Here is a 19,514-nt window from a genome sequence, read left to right as displayed (position 1 = left end):
GAATCTGTCGAAAATTAGAGAGAATGTGAGTATGTGCTGACTGTGTGAGTATGCTCTATTTTCATAGGCCATATGTTTCTGTTTAAACAGTTTTAAAGGGGTGGAGCATCATTTGATTGGCATCTGTTCCCACTTTCTCAATTTCCCCGCCCCTTGAGCCTTTAGCTCTTGGTTTATTTTCCTCATCTCATCTTTCACTCCTTTCGTCAGCTACCCCTTTTCTTTTTCTCTCTGTCTTTCTTTTCCCCCTTTGCTCCATTTCTTTATTCAGTCAGGCCTGTGTCCTGCTGCAGAAGGGATCTGAACCTCTTAGAGGAGATGCCAGAGCCCTTATGAGTCTTGTCGTTGGTTGGTCCCCTGGGCCCGGGGCCGGTAGGATGTGCTTCAGGTTGAACTGTGCTTGCTCAAAAGCTTTTACCTTGGAACTTTAATGTGGGATGAATAGTTGGATTTGTTGTACCTGAACCGTTTGAATGTTGAGACATTAACTCCACACATCTGAGCCTCTTTGGGCCTGTGTTTTTGTTGATTCTTGGATGACCCTTGATCTGTTACCACGTGCTGATTGGCTTGGGCTGTGTTGGTGTTGGTGAATGGCGCGGCGCAGTTCAGGTGGACACGGGCGGGGAGGCAGCTGGCTCACAGCCTGTTTTTTTCCATCATCCTCAGGGAAAGAGCGTGGAGAAGCCTTGGGTGCAGAGGAGTGTATGTGTGTGTATGTGGTGACGGCGGACTATCAGCGTCAAGAGAATACAGAAATCAGCCTGAAAGCAGGAGAGAGAGTTGAGGTGATTGAAAAGAGTGAGAGCGGTGAGTGACACACAACCATAACATATGTACAGTGGGCTCCAAAAGTCCAAGACCATGTGTAAACATGCTTGTATTTTACATTTTATAATGTAATGCAACATTTTTAATTACTTATTATATAAATAACATTACATTACTCTCTTAACGCAGCACTCAAGCTGCATGAACTCCACAAGTTTGTCTAAAGTCAGATAATCTTGTTCTGCAGCATATTTTGCGATTCGTCTTTCATGGCAGTTGTGCTTATTTTTTAAATTAGTTTAAGACCTTTTTGGAAGCTAAATGAGAGAACAAGGATATATGAAAACCACAAAATCACCAATTTAATTTAAAAGACATGCAAAGAGTCATGCTGCTGTAAGCATATAAGACAAGCTGCTGCTGCAAATACAGTATAACATACATGAAATAACTCTATAGCAGATCTATACTGGCGGAGCTGGGGTTTTTGAAAGCGTACTCCAGACCGCTAACAACATACAAGGCCAAGCCTTCGAATGTTGAGCCGCAGCTCATTTGGCTGCTGATGCCACAGCGACCAATCAACTGCGCTATGTAGTTAACAATATGATCGCTGACAAATTGAGTTATGGACCAATTAGCCTGCGCCATCTTGAGTTTCAGGACAGAACTTTTTATTTTGCCTTTACAACTATTTGGATGTTGGAAAATGTTAGTCATTGTCAAGATTTCTAAGTAAACATTGATTGGTTTACTAGAGTTTAAATGAACAATTCCTTGGTTTACTAGAAATGGAAAGTTTTCAGCATACAATGTGTTTTAAACAAATAGCATATCTGGAAAGAATTCAGAATGACCTTTTTACTAAAATACTGCATTGAAATTTGCAAATAAACGTACACATGCAAAAAACAGACAATTAAACAACCAGTAGTGAGGAAACCAATGATATTGTGTCATTTTGGAGCAGTAGTTTGCGTGTAGCTATATGTGTGTCTTGAAAAATCCCACCACAGTCAGCGCGTTGTACTTGAGTGAAGGTCTTTAGACCGTCTTAATGGATCCTCCAGAATATTTCCTCTGCAGAAAAAGTGCAGAATATGTGTATGGGCACTTGTTTGTGTAGATGTCTTTGTGTGAGTGTGTGTCGCTGAACTCTTTATGTTTAAGTCATTATGAGCTTAATACACTACACTCTCTTTCAATTGACTCTTATTTTTTTTTTTTTTGCCATGTCTGATTTTTCTTCCTCATTAGTGACTTCTAATTTCTGTTAACATGTCTTTCTATCTTACATTTGTTTGGAATATCCTGATATCCTGACACACACACACACACACACACACACACACACACACAAACAGGTGTTTATATGTTTATATGTCTCACATTTCCTCAGTATATGATGCTTTTGCAAAATGATGTATGCTATGTAAAGGTCCTTAAGAGATTTTTTTTTTACACAGCATAATAAACTGAGGATCTGGCAACCTAGTTTGTTTGCTCTAATGAGTCTTTCACACTGTGAGCACTAACTCAAGGCAGGATGTGCAACTATAGTGACAACGTTCTTGTGATAAGCATAAACATTTTTGTGGTTTTATCTTTTGGGGGGTATTTTCTAAACATTTGTGAAGTATATTGATTCATGGGTTAAAAATATGTATTGTAAAATATAATGTAAATTATGTAAAATACACAGTTTTTTTTTAAAAAAGAACTGAATACGTTTATTTTGTAAGTATGCATTAAATATCTGTTTCAAAATAAATGCTGTTCTTTTTAGCGTTTTTGTATTCTTAAAAAAATGTAGCACAGTTAAGCTGTAATGATGCTGAAAATACAGCATAAATTACATTTGAAAATACATTAAAACTGTTTTAAATTGTAATGATATTTCCCCAAATTTGTTTAAACTGTATTTTTATTCAAATAAATGCAGCCGTAATGATGAGGATAATAGACTTCCTTAAAAAATAAAAACATAAAACTTTTCAACGGTATAACATAAGGCGTAAGCATTAAAAAGATTTGATATTGTTAATATCTGAAGTGAAAATTAAGAAGGTAAATGTTTCATAGTCCCTCCCAATAAATTCAAGTATGAGACTTCAATAAAGACATCATAGCTTTCAAGTGTAACTAAAGGGGTACAACATCCATATTCATACTTTGCTTTCCACCAAGGGGTCCTCGGCCTGAAAATGGTTTCTATTACATTAATCACAGATGCATTTTTCCAAATCCTTTGTCCTTAAAAATAATGTTTAATGATCTGATTTTTCTTTTTGTTTATGTTGATGTGCTCAGGACTATTAAGACAGAGAGGATGTGACCTAATTCAAAAGAACAGCTGGAATCAGTTACATCAGTGGTATGCGCTCACTGAATCTCTCTCTCTCTCTCTCTCTCTCTTTCTCTCTCTCTCTCTCTGTAGGGTGGTGGTTTGTAAGAACGGCTGAAGAACAAGGTTGGGTTCCTGCAACATACCTTGTCTCCCTCACAGGACGTCGAGACAGCCACAGAGCAACGAATGGAGAGAGTAAGGCAAAAATACACCGCTAAACTACATATTTATTCACCCACGCTGCTGCTAAACTGATTTAAAAAGAAACGAGGCTCGTCTTTTAAAGCAGATATCAGAGCTGCTGGCTTTTTTGAAACAAGCAGCTGCCAAATGTCCTGTTTTTCTTTGTCTTGCGCAACCCTTAACTCTTAACATGTTTCCATCCATTTGCTTCACGAGATTTATGGGTGAAAACTGTTGGTTAAGTCTGTTATGGATGCAAGTTTTTGCCTTGTCAGCACATAGAGTCTTGCTTAGATGAAAACCATTCAGTCATCAGATCGTAGTCAAGGGACCCCTTCACTCCACACCACACACACACTTTTCTTCGAGCATTTAACAGCCTGGGAGTGGAAATTCCAGCAAAGATGTCAGATTTTCCATTTCTTGGTCCAGAAGGCTTTTGCTGTACAACTGGGTACAACACACGCTGACCTATATTACTGAGAGAGAATATAACTAGATGTGGAGACTAGATTCTGCAGTGTCTGTATGTTTTGATTGGTTTTCCACTGAAAATTGAAAATAGCAAACAAACTGAATACACAAGCATTACATAAAGTAGCCTTAAATTATGTATGAATGTTATTACATTAGACAACAAAATATCAAACCAAATGTATTTTAAATATATACCACAAACAAACCTTTATCCAGAACATTTCACAAAGTTTGTTCAGTTTTATATGATAAAACAGTAGACATACTGTTCGAAATTAAGGCAAAAGGGATTTCTTGTTGTCAGATGTCAGTGGAACATGTTCATAGTTAATGTGATGACTTCATAGATCCACTGACTTTAGGACCAGTTTGTTAAAAGAAGTAATTCCAAAAAAAAAAAAAAAACTTACTACAGGAGAAAAGGTGTAGCATATAATACAAGGTTTGATTTTTGCATATAAAATTCAATACATTTTCCACACTTCTTAACCCTGGGTTATCATCAATCTAAACTTTTAATGGCAAGTAAAGGAAGCACCGCTTTTGCAGAGTTAACAGGGCAACAGTCTATGTTTTTTTTTTAATGTGTTTTTGCTAAATCGTCTGAGATAAGGTCTGTGGTTAACAAAGCCTCTAAATATTTTCACGTTTTGATCTATGACATAAAACACACCAGTTATAACCTGCTTGTGTTTTTCTAAACATAATTGTGTCTGCTTGTGTTTTTTTTTTAACTTTATATAGGCTTCAAAATGATTACATTTTGGATTAACTTGTAAAGATTATATTTATAGAGAAAACATGTAAGGGTCACAACTCTTTGTTGAACACTTTTTGCGATTTTCCAAAAGTCTATGGGGAAAATGCATAACTTTTCGATCGAGGGAACCCATGCGCCGATAACTTCTGAGTTGGCCTACAAAGTGACATCCTCACTTTGGCACTCTATTAGACTGAAGGATCATTTTGCGCCGGAGCCTTTAACACGAGTGGAAAGCACTCAGCAATCAATGGTAATAGGTGTATATATATTCAGCAGTCTCACTTCAATTCGTTAACAGTTTAGCAGCATCCTTTCTCCACTCTTCTAGTCCTTAACCATTTACATACAGGGGGGAGTACTCTGGGTCGGGCTGAACTCCGAGCTCTGAGCCCTCCCCCCGTACAAATACACATTAAACTTTACTCCCTCTAACTATGCAAGTGTGAAATCGATCTGGGGAATGACTAGGAGTTAAATATGTTAAGTGTTAAAAGCCTGATGAAATGTTTAAATGTGACTGTAAGTGTTGCATAATTTTGAGGGTACTGTATGTGTAACGTGGCTGTAGTAGTTGACACTACTGTAGTAGTCTTTAATGACAAATCTCAGGAAAAACACAACCACATAATTCATATACAACTCTGAACCAAGAACTGAAAAAACTAAGGAGTTAAATATCACCTTAGTAACTATAGATAAAACAAGAACACAGGCAAACCAAAGAACCAAACTAAAACTCACTGAAACTAAACAGAACCAAAGCATACACCTCAGAGTTTGAATAGACGTGCAAGACGCCTACACAGATTTAAAATGCATTTATTATACGCTTTTTTCTCCCCTGTAATTAGTCTAAGCATTGTATTTGGTTGTCTAAGTGTGTATCAAGTTGCTGGACAGTATACAATGTGCTCTCTTTCCTCTTTTGTTCATAGCAGAGTGGTATATTACAGTTCAGTCCTTCAGCAGTTCGAGTCAGGATGAGCTGGGCTTTGAGAGTGGCGTCATTGTTGAGGTCATCCAGAGGAATCTGGAGGGCTGGTGGTTCATACGGTAAACTCTTCTTCCACATGTTTATTCTTCTCTTTGAGCTACTTGCTTTGGTTTCTTTTGCTGGAATTTACTCTGTATTTATTGGGTTTTTGCAGAAACAGTAAATGTGATTGTAAAATGTGCTAGGTCAGCAGTCAGCAATGTAAACAACTAGAAAAACACTCACTTAATTGTCTCGTAATAGGATTTATTTCTTAACTCTCTTTTTTGACCTTCTTTGATTTATACTATAGTCAATGAAAGATCGGAAATATTAGGCAGTATTGTTATATTATGCTAGGTTGTTATATTAAAAAAAAATGAAATTTTTATGATCATTTATTTGAAGTAATTTATTTGATGGTAAAGTGCTTCTTGTCTTCAGTGTCATATGATCCTTCAGAAATCATTCTAAAGCTACATTTAGACCAAATTCGATTTTTTTGCTCACATGTGACTCAGATCTGTTTTTTCTCATGGCAGTGCGAAAGGAATCTGATATTTCTAAATTCCGATTTGCGCAACTTCCATATGTGGCACTAAATCCGATTCAGGTCATGTTTTGCAATGCGACCTTAGTCTGAACAGTCATACTGGAATTCATGCGACTTTTACCTCACTCTCTAGAGCATCATTCATCATAATTCGGCCTCATGGGAGTCACTTCAAACATTTTACACTCCTGAAGTTATCAAGACAGTTTGGAAAGGTATCAGGAAGTTTTAAAAACTCATTTTTTCAGATCCTTGTCTTTGTTTTTAATATTGCCTGCACATAAATTCACTGGCGCATAAAATCACACTATAAAATAAACGTGTAATCACTTACTTTAATGTCCTTGCGTGACATCTAGTTATCGTTTTTTTTTTGTTTGTGTGTGTGTGTGTGTGTGTGTGTGTGTGTGTGTGTGTGTGTGTGTGTGTGTGTGCATCCGGGACAGTCCAGGTCAAACCATGATCTGGTCACACTGGAATCTGATATTGGCCACATTTAAAACAACAATGTAAACAGCTATACAAAAAAAGAAATAAAATCCGATCTGAGCACTAAGGCTTGTAGAGTGAACGTAGCCTAATATGCTGATTTGGTGCTTAAGAAACATTTCTTATTATTATCTGTGTTGAAACAGTTGTGTTGCCTAATATTTTTGTGGAAACCATGTGGCAACAGAAATCTGAAAGCATTTTTTCAGGACTCATTCTTGAATAGAAAGTTGAATAGACTCATTCTTGAATAGAAAGTTCCATTTAATCGTTGCTAAATAAAGCGGATAATTCAATTAATAATTAAAAATAGTTATAAAAAAAATATTTACTTCTGACCCCAAACATTTGAACTGTACTCACTTTCTATGGTTTCCCCTTTCAGTTATGGTGGTAAGGAGGGATGGGCCCCAGCTGCTTACCTGAGGAAAATGCAAGATGGTGCCATGGCTGGTAACCAGGCAACAGAGACAAACAAACCAGCTGTCCATGGTCAGGTGGAAATCATCGGAAACCTTATGGAGATCAGCAACCTCCTGAACAAGAAACCCGTTAACGAACGGCACTCGCATACACAATCTGACACCAATGCACACCTTAACAGCAACACACTAATACATTCAGCAAACACATACATGCACTCGCAGACTGACACCTATACACAGTACAACAGCGATGCAGAGCAGACTGATGCTTACAGTAACAATACACACACTGACAGAAACGGCAGCATTAGCACAGCTGCTAACATGAGCAGCAGTAGCTCAGAGAGAGACTCGGATGATCAGGTCAACCAGCACACAGACTCAAGTGTGCGTCTGTCTGTCTCAGAGAGCACTGTGTCTGTGTCAGTGTCAGATGCGTGTGTATCTGCATCTGTTTCTGAAGCAAATGTGTCTTCAACACCGTCCGCACTAAAGACCAAAACTGTCCCTACATCTCCTGCCATTGCTCGAGTCGCACCTCAGAGATTCCACAGCGTTGAGACCCGTGAGATTCTTTCTTTCTCTCGCCCTTTTCCTTTCTACCTCTTTTGATTGTTTACAATGTTGTTCTTCCGTGTAATGTGTTAAAGATAGTGTGTTTTGATTTGTTTTCCCTTTGAATCCAGGATCCCCATCAAACAATCAAAAACCACCTCCCCGTCGAGAAAACAGCCTGGTCAGTATGTCTCTCTCATTTTCCCATTCTCCATGTTTCTTTTCCTCTTTCTCTCCATTGCACACAACACACACAAATAGGTCATTTTGTGGTTTGTATTATGCTGAACAGCATATTTTTCTCGTCTCGTTCAGGGATTTCAGTTACCGCAGCCCCCAGATCCCCCTACCGTTGAAGCCGAGTATTACACCATCGCTGAGTTCCGGTCCTGCTTGACAGATGGGATCAGTTTCAACGGAGGACAGAAAGCTGACGTACGACACTGTTCAGTAGCCTACATGGAATTATTTTTAATTTACAGTTTAGGGGTTTGTAGAATAATACTCTACCGTTCAAAGATTTGAGGTCAGTAGGCTATGTTTATTTTGAAAGTAAAAAATGTATATTCAGCAAGGATGCATTGATCAAAAGTGACAGTAAAGACATTTATATTGTCACAAATGAATTTGATTTAAAATATTGTAAATGCTGTTCTTTTGGACTTTTTTATTATTAAAGAATCCTAAAATAAATGTACCAGTTTCCATAAAGATATTTAGGAGCAAAAACAGCATTGATAATAAATGTGTCAGCATATTACTGTAGTATGATTTGATATTGAAGACTGGAGTATTAATGCTGAAAATGTAATTGTTGACATTGACATCACATTAAAATATATTAAACAGTTAATTTAAATCATAAAAATATTTCTCAATATGAAAAAGAAATGCAGCCATAGTGAGCATAATAAAAGTTCTTTCAAAAACAAGTTCTTATATTTTTAAAAATCTTACAGAAACCAAACTTTTAAACAGTAGTGATGTTTTTGAAAATGCCTTTTGAAATTTTTTATTCTATATCAGTGTAAAAAAAAGTACAATATTCACTAGTGTCAAAAGTGTGACATCTGAGCCAATTGTTCCTAATTAGCTGCAAATAACACTATATAAGTATCTAAATGGAAGACCTAAAAGCTGTGTATGTTTACAGGTCATTGAGAAGAACTCTGGAGGCTGGTGGTATGTCCAGATTGGAGAGAAGGAGGGTTGGGCCCCTTGTTCTTACATTGACAAACGCAAGAAGCCCACCTTGAACCGGCAAACCAGTACATTGACCCGCCCCAAGGTCCCACCTCCTGCTCCACCAATCAAAAAGCAGAACTCACTGTCATGTGTTGAGTCTGAGGATGTTAGCCTAGCAAGTCCACGAGTGTATGAGGAACCAGAATATGATGTTCCAGCAGTGGGCCCTGAATTTGACCCTGAGCTGGAGTTTCTCAGAGGAGATGCGCCGACTAAAGCCCCCCCTCCTCTGTGTCAGCGCATCGTTTCCTTCACATTGGGCGAGGGGGATGAAGAGGATGATGAGGGTATATATGCAAACGGTGGCTTTAGATCTGTGCCACAGTGTAAGGACAGTTACTCTGATATATACTCGCCCTCTACGGCCCATCGGGCATCTATGTGGGATCCACCGGAATATGACGCCCCTACAATTGAGCCTGGCATTGACACCAATACAACACTCTACGCACACGCAAAGCAACCTTACCTCAAACAGCAGGCTGATGAGTCTAAATGCAAACCATCCGTGCATCCGAAACCCGCAAACCAAGACTGTAGTTCCCTCAGAAGCCCTCGAAACCTGGAGCAACCAGGCCGGAGACAGTTCAGGACCTCCTGCACATCTGAGGATTCAGAAAATGGCTCATGGGATGATTTCCAGATGAGATTGTCAGATCCATCTTCACTCCTGTACCGGACTACTGCAGCGTACCAACGAGAAGAGCCGTGTGAGCTCAGCTTTCCTGCAGGAGTGCCGGTGGAGGTGCTGGAGAAGCAGGAGAGCGGCTGGTGGTTCGTCCGCTGGGGGAACGAAGAGGGATGGGCACCCACTTACTATCTTCAGCCAATCAAAAGCACGGAAGCAAGTGGTATAGAAGCCAAAACCACCGAGAAGGTTAATTCCGAGACGTCTTGGTGTGCAGCTCCTGAGCTGGAGATTTCGGTGCAGGTAGATGTTGGAAAGATGGGTAAATGTGTAAGTTTGGAGAAGAACGAGCAGCGTGTTAACCAAAGCCTGAAGGGCGGACACAGATCTAACCAGCAGAACTGCAGGGTTGGCGTGAAACAGCTCGCCGTCAGACCTCAAAATGTCCTTAAGGACAACACTAATACGCACACAACTCCCACAGGATGGAGGAACGACATGGTGACTAATCATGCCGCATTACATAGCTACAATGACCAAACGTCCTCTTCCTGTGTAGGTAATACCGAGAGCATGAGGCGTAAGGTACCGGTGTCAATGGTGAAGCCTAAACCTCATCTGATCCACAACAACCTGCGCGAGGAGTATGTTTCTATTGCCGATTACTACGGTGATGCAGAGACCATGAGCTTCCCTGCAGGTACGAGGCTGGAGGTCCTGGAGAGAAACCCTAATGGATGGTGGTTCTGCCGTGTGCTCGACACGGCTAAAACACGCAAGGGATGGGTGCCTTCCAACTTCCTGGAGAGGAGGAGTTAGTGTTCTTTGATTCTGCCATCAGAAACTAAAAAGGATACCAGAATAAATGATTTCCCATTCATTTTAAACACTCTTCTATCTTGACCGTGACCCCAATCAAAATGTGTTTTCTTTTTATTTCATATGAGACATGGCCGTCTCTGTTCACAAAATCAAAGGAAACGCAAACAGACCAAGTCCCAACTGTTGATTGACACCTTGTTTATATGCTGTTTTCTCCCGCTTTTGCTGGATGATGTGATGTTATTGTCACTGAACAGGCTTTTAGTTATTGTTATTTTAGTTATTTAGTTAGCTGGTCTTGTGCTGCAGAAAGCTTCTTTTAAAATATATCTTTGTTTTTTTGTTTTACTAAATAAATATATCAAGGTATGTTTACAGACTATATGCACTTTCAGAATGTCTGTCTGTCTATCTATCTATCTGTAAATGTCTCTTCGTTTGTGTAATTAAACATGGTGCTATTAATTCCTATTAAATCACTTCATTTTCAAACTGAGTCTTATAATAAATGTCCAAGTGCTGTTTTCCATCTTAATCACAATAGCTTGATGGTCTCTGTGCATTGATATATAAATCAGTCAGTAAGTCTGCATTTTTCACAAAAAAACTAGGTAAATAAGCGTGTATACAGAATACAGAATGCTTAAAATAAAAACTAAATTGTATGCAATTAAAAACCTTAATTAAAAATCTATAATTATATTTATATATTCACAGTAACAAAAAAATAACAAGTTCTGTTGTTGAATATCATTGAAGTAATGGTTTTATTACACAAGGAGCATAGATAAAAGTTATTGGCACTTACATTATTGTGAATGTCTGGTATGTAAAAACATTTCTAGTTAGTTTAATATTTTGCAGAAAAAAATAAATAATTAGCAACAGATCAAATCCACAAATCAGTTCATAGATTCTTACCCTGGATTTTTTTAAAGTATGCAAATATTTATTTCTTACAAATGTGAATAGTTGGAGGAGGAACAAACATTGAAAAAAAAATATGTGAAAAGTTTTGTATGAAGTTACTAGGACATTATCAAACTGAAAATCAGAATTAGTCTCATAGTACCCCGACTTTCCATTGTGCACATTTAGCAATAATAATTATGATTTATAGAATCTGAGATTGCATTAAAATGTCATGTATTAATATTGTGCCATTCGCATAAGCACAGTCACTTCTGGGTTTTCTTGCATTTTTGGTTAGTCGTTTTAAGCAGCCATTTAGTGCCTCTTCCTTGCAGAGCTCAAACAAGCAGCCTTTAAAATGGACATGTGGGAAATCCTTTTGGAACAAGACAATGACCTGTTAAGGGCCTCATCGGAACCATCCAGGTACTGGGATCCTGTTTGTTGGCAGGTTACATGCTGCGGTAAATTTTAATGATGTCTCTGATTGGGCTGCGGCACATGGGGCAACACGGGTTTGACATCTCCGTCAGCTTGCCACCACACACTGAGCACACACACATGTGTCCGCACGCGTACAGCACTGAGTCCACTGCCCTCTCACAGCAAATCAAACACTCTTCACCAGCAATCGCATAGCATGACGAGGTATTTGGAGATTCTGAGGACATAGAACTGAATGTTGTCTCTGGAGATCACAACAACCACATAGAAAACCGCAATGAGTAATACATTAAAGAATTTGGTAAATCAACAAAAGAATAACAATGAGAGACAGGAACACACCTGCAGAACTGCTGAGGCTCTGTGGGCGGAGCTGAAAGATGTCAGTAAAGCCCATGACTGCGGTTCTGTGTCTCTGATTGGCTGAGGTGTGACTGGCATCACTAAAGATGGACTTCTGTGTTTCTGAACTGGATGCAGTGTAACCAAAGGACGTACCTAGAAAAAAAAGATGTATGTTATTATTTATAAACATTATTTAAAAAAAAAATTAAAAAATTAATTTTTAAAAAAAAGTCAAACATACTGTATGCATGACTGTTGTTCAGTACAAAAATAATTATTATATTATAATAAAAAAAATATAATATTTATTATATTTTTTACCCAGAATGCTGATTTGCTTGATGTGAGTGTGTAAATCGAAGATCATCCACAGAGGAGTGGAATTATCCACACATATCTCTCTACAGGCTCTCCCTCCATTATGACTCACAAGCACCTCCCCTTCTGCAGTTGCCCGGAAACCGATGATATCCCCGCCCACAAGTGATGAAGTCAGGCAGCTAAAAGCCCAAAATTCTTTGCGGTCCAGCAGGTCGTCTGGGTTGACCGGCAGGTGCTTAGGGTTAATATGGGCCGGGTTACAGGAAGTAAATCCGTAAGACAAAAATCCATTCAGGGCAGATGACCTCAATGAGACCTTTAGGAACACACACTCTCCACAGCGCAACGGTCGATGCGTGAACACTAGAGCGCAATCCTCACGTCTGTTATAATAACGCACTGCTATGTGTTCTGTCAGCAGACGTAGACCGTTGCCATGGACACAGTGAAAATGCAAGTCATCGTTCAGCTGACGTGACAACACTGAGTTGAGGGCATTTGGGGAGCTTGAGAAGGATGGCAGACCGTCCTGGAGGTCAAGCTCAGAGCAGTTGCTTGACAGATGACACTCATCCATCCCTTCATGAGTCAAAGCAGGGCAAAGATATTCAGCTGGCACAATCTTGCTGTCTGTAAAACAAACAAACACTGCTTTTTTAGTAATGTGATTACACTTACAAGGGACATGAGCCCACCCCATTTGTCAATAAGCAACTACATAGCAACCTACCAGAAAACCCTAGCAACCATAATTACATTCTAGTTTCCCCAATTGTTACATTTTTCACTATCGTTCAAAAATTTAATGCCAGTTCTGTCGTGACAACGTTCGGTTTCCACGAAAATATTGAGCGCCACAAATATTTTCAATATTGAAATCCACGACAACACCCTAGCACTGTGGCTGTAAGTTTTGCATAGGTAAGCACAATTCATATTTTCTTCATATATTGTAAAACTCTATTGCTCATGTATAGCCTGTAATCAGCAACATCAGTATAATTGCACTGGGTAGTTTTTCATCTTCACCTCAGTCAGTAAGAACATTGGCCATCCATGCTGCACAGCCATTGATGAGAATACCAGAGATTCAGTGATGGAAATTACTGGTCTGCTTAAACTTTCACAGCAGTCGCATCAGCAGAAACCTCCTCAGACGCAGTAGATATTCCTCTCTGGGTTGTTTTTAGTTTCCGGGCTTGACGTCGCTGCCATCCACTAAAGTGCCTTCAGCTGACGCTGACTAGTCTGAACAGGAATTATTGAGACATGGAAGCTTCAATGACACTGGGGTCATGAAACGGAAGAAGGAACGAGGCATGTGCATTGGTTCTTTTTCAATATTTTAAACTATTTCTGTCATGCTGATATTTAACAATTAAAATCCTATATCCACAGGATGAAATTTACTTGTAGGTAATATGTGATGACCTACAGTACAAGGGACCTTCCATCTAAAATTGAAACACTTTGACAAAATGCCAGAGGAGGCGATTTTAGTCACAGCATCTGGTCATCTGACTAAACACGTTTTGGAAGCGGCAGAGGTAATGTGAGAGAGCACATTGCGTGACGATGGTTCATCTATAAACCAACTGTCTATTTATGCAGAGGCAAAGTGCAACTGAAAATTAGCTAGAATACACAGAGGATGTTGCTAGCTGGATAACAGAACTTAGCAAAATATGGCTTGATGTTTGTGTTTATTGCACGTGTCTAGTACATTTTTAAATTTGAGATCGGGTTATATAATGAATGTTAAAATAGTCTAGCATGGTTAATTGATGTTACACCAATACTGACCCCTGATTTCAACACACACACACACACAAACTGCTGTTTGACTCTGTGGAAACATTGACTATTTATTTTTACTCAAACATATGTGAGAGAGAGAGAGAGAGAGAGAGAGAGAGAGAGAGAGAGAGAGAGAGAGAGAGAGAGAGAGAGAGAGAGAGAGAGAGAGAGAGAGAGAGAGAGAGAGAGAGAGAGAGAGAGAGAGAGAGAGAGAGAGAGAGAGAGAGAGAGAGAGAGAGAGAGAGAGAGAGAGAGAGAGACTGTGACAGTAGCTCAGATCTTTTCAAAACAATATGAAATTAGAAAACAGTTTTTTTTACATTGTAATAATATTTCACAACATTACTGTTACTAATCAAATATATGCAGCCTTGGTGAGCAAATAAACAAATAAATAAATATAAAAACCTTACTGACCCTAAACTTTTAAACGGTAGTGTACATCAACCTGTTTTTTTATGTCGTCTTTTGGTAGTGATACACAAAATAATGTAAGATTTAATGAAGCAAGATAATATTTAGAGTAAATTTTGTGCATTGGTGGTATTCTATTACAACTAAAAGAAAACTAATTTTGCAAAATGGTAGTAGAACAGTAATTTAACATATAATAAAGTCACTTTCCAAACACTGTTAACCTTTTATAGCTGCCGATCAGTTTTTTAGGTGAAGAAATTACCTAAAATAAAACTTTTTTACCTTTAAAAATTTGCTGATTAATAATACCAAACAACAAAAACAACTGAATTCTGAATCTGCATGCAGGCTCACTGAACGCTTAATTAGCTTAATTAAACCTGACTTTGTTTCAGTATCTAAATAAAACTTGTGAATGGAATAACTGAGTTTCAATGATTTTGTTCAACACTAATAGTTTTTTCTCAGTCTCACTTTTTTGTTTTATTCCCCAGCATACGTTTTTCATTTTTGAAGCGAAAGTGTTGCTAGGCAACTTTCCAATCTCTCCAATCTTTTTTCCATTGGGCAGTTTTTGTAATTAGGATAAGAGTGTATAAATCTAGGATTCTATTTTTAAATGCTGTGAATTTAAATGGTTTAAATGTGCTCGGCACAGGGAACACAAACTAGCCTCTGTGAACTTTACAACTCATCAAGCGATCAGCAGGAGCTCAGTGAAGCGCAGCTCAGATACTGGCCCACATTACACGCCGACCTGGAGCTCAGCAATTCCACTTGGAGCAAACTTTGAATGGCACATCATCTGATCTGCATAGAGAGTTATTTCACAGAGATGTCAGACAAACCAGTTTCAGCCAGTTTGATGACTTCTTGGTTTAGAACTTGACAGGACTTGATATTTCGTATAAGAGAAATGTGAACTCACCAAGTAGCTGTACTCCCTGTGTAAGCCCATAAATGTCAATGAGCGCCCAAACTGGCTCTCCGGCAGGGACACCGCTGAAGAAGAAGATCGGACAGCCGCCGTTAACCCGGTAAAACACTCGTCCTTCGTTATCCAACCAGAAGGAAAGAATGTTTCCTTCTTCACACTGTTCCTCAGGAAGTGCTCGGGCCCAAAATCCCCTCTCGCTGACCAGATCTGGACAGGTGAACCGTGGCAGCCACGCTGAACACAAGTCTGACGGGTCCACCGCACTGAAACCCAAACGCAGGGCACCACTCCAACATCCCTCTCTCTTTGTGATCTAAAAGAAAAGGCCAAACGTCTAAGAAACTGAGAAAGTTAGCAAAAATTACACATTTTTAAAATAATATTTACAAAAAACCAGCAGAAGCATTTATCAGAAACAGATTCTTCTTTTTTCATTCCCAAACAACCACATTTACCAAAACAAGATAACAGCACAACCTCACCTGTTAGCATTTTTAGCATTATCTTTCTGTTTTCCCTTCGTCTGGAAAGTTTGAGATGGAGTGATATGAAGGAGGGATATGTGAGGGCTATTTTGGGACCACACAGGATGGAATGAGGAAACGGGCGAGAGTACCATACCTTTAGCCTGACCTGCTCATAGATTCTGATTGGCCGGTTGGTGAAGGTGATGGCATTGCAGAAGCTGGCAATTCGGCACACGCTGCGCTGTGTCTTGTCCATCATGATCTGAGAGCCTTTAGTGTTGGCATGGAAAGAGAGCGGCAGGAGGGCTGGCACCTGTGGGTATATGCTCGCCTTCAAGGGGTGGCAGTGAAGTGTTTCACCATCTGAGAAATGGACAAAAAAAAGAGTTAAATTGCTAAATATGAAGGCTATTGCCTATTTAGGCATTCGCAACAATGTACTGTACATTCTGACTAGCTACTGTTATTACTTAAGAGCTTTGTGCTGTGTTTAGAGATCACAGTGTCTACCATCTCTGAATGAAAATCTTTATCAAGAACAAAGACAACAAAAGAGACACAGAGATAGAGAGAGAGAAAGAACTATTCAGGCTGCCAAAAATGAGGTTATGTCTCCACACACACAAATACTTACACATTGGAGAAACATCTCAACTCAACATCAGACTAGTTCATTCTTTGGTCATACATTTGATTTCATGCAAGCCTCAGTTTACTGAACATTGTTGTCATGAACTCTCATTTTACCAGGGCAAAGTTATAGCTGACTAATCTGAGGTTTTGACACAATTGTAATGTTTGAGAATGGAAGCAGTTTGAATGTGTTACAAATTCACCAGTAAAGAATGTCATTGTTTCAACTATAAGTTTTTATCAGAATACAGTTGTCTACTGAGTTATATTATAACGGTATAATTACCAGATATTGCTGCTATAAATATATAAACATAACTTGAAGTGAAATATATAAATATGTTACTAAAATATTTTTTTGCCATTGCTAAAGTATTTTTTTTTCTGTAGTCCGGTACAACCCAGAATTACGGAACTGAACAAAAACAAACAAACAAACAAACAAACAAATACAGGATTGCTATTTTGAATAACTTAAATAATTTGCTGTGATTTAGAATTGTACAACGATCAGTTTTAGAACTACTTCATACCGTTTAGGCAAGTCATTGAAATGAAAAAAATAAATAAAATGTGTATAAACAGCTTAGAATGTCAGTCAGCCAATCAGAATAATGCATTAAAAACAGCTGTGCATGGTATAAAGGTACAAGGTATTTTAGTTGAGTGATAAAATGTAATAAACCAGTTTGGGATAGTAGATCTTACACAATTCCATGATGATGAATGAGACAATAAATAAATTACACAAACAGCCTAAAGTAACATATACGATGCACATTGATTCTCACAGACGAAACTGGCTTGTGATCAAACACTTGCTCCTCAACTCCCTTTCATATTTTCCCAGGCCTCTCCGAAGCATTAAGTCAAGGACACAGTCTTGTTACAGAGATATTTTTCTCTTTAATTAACTGCTGTTGACATTTCACTGGGTGTGGGTCTTTAACTTTAGTTGCACAAGCGCAAGACAGATTCTGCATACTTCTACTTCCACACATAAGCTCTGTGAGGGCAAATGAGGATATGTAGTTATAGGTGTATGAGTAAATAGGGAATCAAGACACACACACACACACGCACGTAGCCAAGTGGGACATAAATAGAAATAATATTCTGAGTCTGAGCTCTCTGTCATGACAACCAATATTTGTTTTCATGGTGAGGATTTTAAAACTACATTCGGTTTTACTGAACTAATGATATTTTCTATTCCATAACACTAAACGTCAAATTAATAAATTTAATTATATCAAGTGTGAGAAAAGGCTATATCTCAACCTCCAGTATCCTTACACGAAATATAGCCAACTAGCCGAGACTCTTCTTTATATAGATGTGACGTAATGAGCAATATAGCCTACTACTAGCCGAGACTCTTCTTTATTTGGATATGACGTAATGATCCAAAGACATGCTCGAATCTCCCACGGAAATCCACCAGTACCACTGGATCATTTGAAACATTGAAACTTGGCACATGAAACATTACAATCTTACCGCTTTGAATCGAGCTAAGGCAAGCAGATAGTTTTGAACACTGTCTGGTTATGCATTTTCTCAAATATGTATTTTGGATCATTTTTAACCCCCTAAAAAGCTATACAGACTGCAGCTATGTTACATGTTTCTGAATGTTCAGAGAACATTCAAAAGTAACATTCCCATTATGTTTGCAAAATTATGAAATGGAATGTTCCATTAACATTTGCATAACCAAGAAAAAAAAAACATTTGAAAAATGTAAATAACTACACGTTTTGCACATTCAGAACCATCACAAATTTTTCATAGTCACTAATCACAGATTTCAATATCCATTATTTGCCTCTTGGTTTGAAGAGATGTTAGGAATTTTCTCCTGATAAAAATGTCATATCCCATTATATTTATGGACTTGTTCTCTCAGTGCTGTAGGCAATTGCTGGCCTAAGTGTCAGGTTGAGTCGGTGTCAGCTTCGTTTTACTAAGTGGTTATAAACTTGAAATGGTTTATAATGCACACTTTTCTTGTTCACAGCAAGAAAGAGCAAAACATACAACAGACATCTAAAACTATGAATAGGTGTCTGATGAATATAGGGAACAATATAGTCCATTTGGGGCAAAAATTGTATATAAATTGCTCAAAACTGTGAATAATGTTTTTACAGTAATTATTATTAAAATACCAAAACATATTCTTTAAGGTTTGGATTAGAGTTAATTATAATAATTATACTGTATATAACAATTATAATTAGTTTATGTATATACACTGTATTGGCCTATATATAAAACAATAAATGCTCCCTGAAAGACAAACTGTTGATCGGTAGCCTATTGATCGACATGCAGTAGCCTACAAATATGTTTGATAAGAGTTTGGGCAACAATTATTCTGTTTATCACGTTTTTAAGGCTAACAATAAGGTAAATAGCTCATGTAAGGCAGATAACAAATTCATTCAGATAATTTGGGAAAATACAGTCATATTTCCTTATAAAGTATTTTGGAAAATAATTAAAATGCTCTATATATCAGTTCACAAAGATTCCTCGAAGTCAATATGAAATTATGGATTATGCTACACGCATGTTTCCTTGTCACTCACCTAAAGCGGTACGGGTGACTTGCCCACCCATTTCAGCGATGTTCACACAATGAAATCCTGAAAAACGTCTTCAACAGCTGTGAAAATAAAGTAACTCGCACTATGTGTCAGATACTTCGCTGGTGTGTTATTGTACAGCGGCGGTACACATGCAAACGCGCTCCCATTCACTAAAACCCTTCAGCGAATTCATTAGCATAAGAGGCGGGGCTTGGGAGGTCTACTCGTCAAGGATTGGATTATGAAAATGAATTGGCTTAGGTGACTAGAAGTTTTCGGAAAGTTACTGTACAACTAGCAACGTCTGAATCACCCGATTAATAAACACAGAGTGGACATGACCACAAGAATATCTTGCATAGCATCACAAAATAACATAAATAAGAGTGGGAAATTTGTTGAGTGGGAGTCAGATG

The 19,514-nt window shown here is 38.3% G+C and overlaps 2 protein-coding genes across 4 annotated transcripts; one reads left to right on the top strand and one right to left on the bottom strand.

Moving 5' to 3' along the window:
• Positions 1 to 28: 28 nt before the first annotated feature.
• On the top strand, positions 29 to 10,696 carry sh3pxd2ab (SH3 and PX domains 2Ab). 2 transcript variants are annotated; one of them, XM_039670377.2, is made up of 7 exons: positions 29 to 810; positions 3,209 to 3,313; positions 5,480 to 5,594; positions 6,942 to 7,546; positions 7,668 to 7,717; positions 7,852 to 7,971; positions 8,690 to 10,696. In XM_039670377.2, the coding sequence occupies exons 1-7, from the start codon at positions 594 to 596 to the stop codon at positions 10,226 to 10,228; spliced, it is 2,751 nt and encodes a 916-aa protein (XP_039526311.2). In that variant the 5' UTR covers positions 29 to 593; the 3' UTR covers positions 10,229 to 10,696. The 2 variants fall into 2 exon arrangements, with proteins under 2 accessions (XP_039526311.2, XP_039526303.2); XM_039670369.2 differs by having other exon boundaries at positions 30 to 810; positions 5,477 to 5,594.
• Positions 10,697 to 10,980: 284 nt separating this feature from the next.
• neurl1ab (neuralized E3 ubiquitin protein ligase 1Ab) lies at positions 10,981 to 19,268 on the bottom strand. 2 transcript variants are annotated; one of them, XM_039670403.2, is made up of 6 exons: positions 19,099 to 19,268; positions 16,026 to 16,234; positions 15,396 to 15,717; positions 12,254 to 12,883; positions 11,930 to 12,085; positions 10,981 to 11,831 (listed from the first exon to the last, which is right to left on the bottom strand). In XM_039670403.2, the coding sequence occupies exons 1-6, from the start codon at positions 19,127 to 19,129 to the stop codon at positions 11,596 to 11,598; spliced, it is 1,584 nt and encodes a 527-aa protein (XP_039526337.2). In that variant the 5' UTR covers positions 19,130 to 19,268; the 3' UTR covers positions 10,981 to 11,595. The 2 variants fall into 2 exon arrangements, with proteins under 2 accessions (XP_039526337.2, XP_039526351.2); XM_039670417.2 differs by having other exon boundaries at positions 10,981 to 11,804.
• Between the last annotated feature and the right edge of the window lie 246 nt (positions 19,269 to 19,514).

The sequence above is a fragment of the Pimephales promelas genome, chromosome 15 (genome assembly GCF_988280905.1).
Source record: "Pimephales promelas chromosome 15, fPimPro1.hap1.1, whole genome shotgun sequence".
Classification (NCBI taxonomy): domain Eukaryota; kingdom Metazoa; phylum Chordata; class Actinopteri; order Cypriniformes; family Leuciscidae; genus Pimephales; species Pimephales promelas.
The sequence above is the reverse complement of the archived record's forward strand: the minus strand, read 5'-3'. Positions and strand labels throughout refer to the sequence as shown.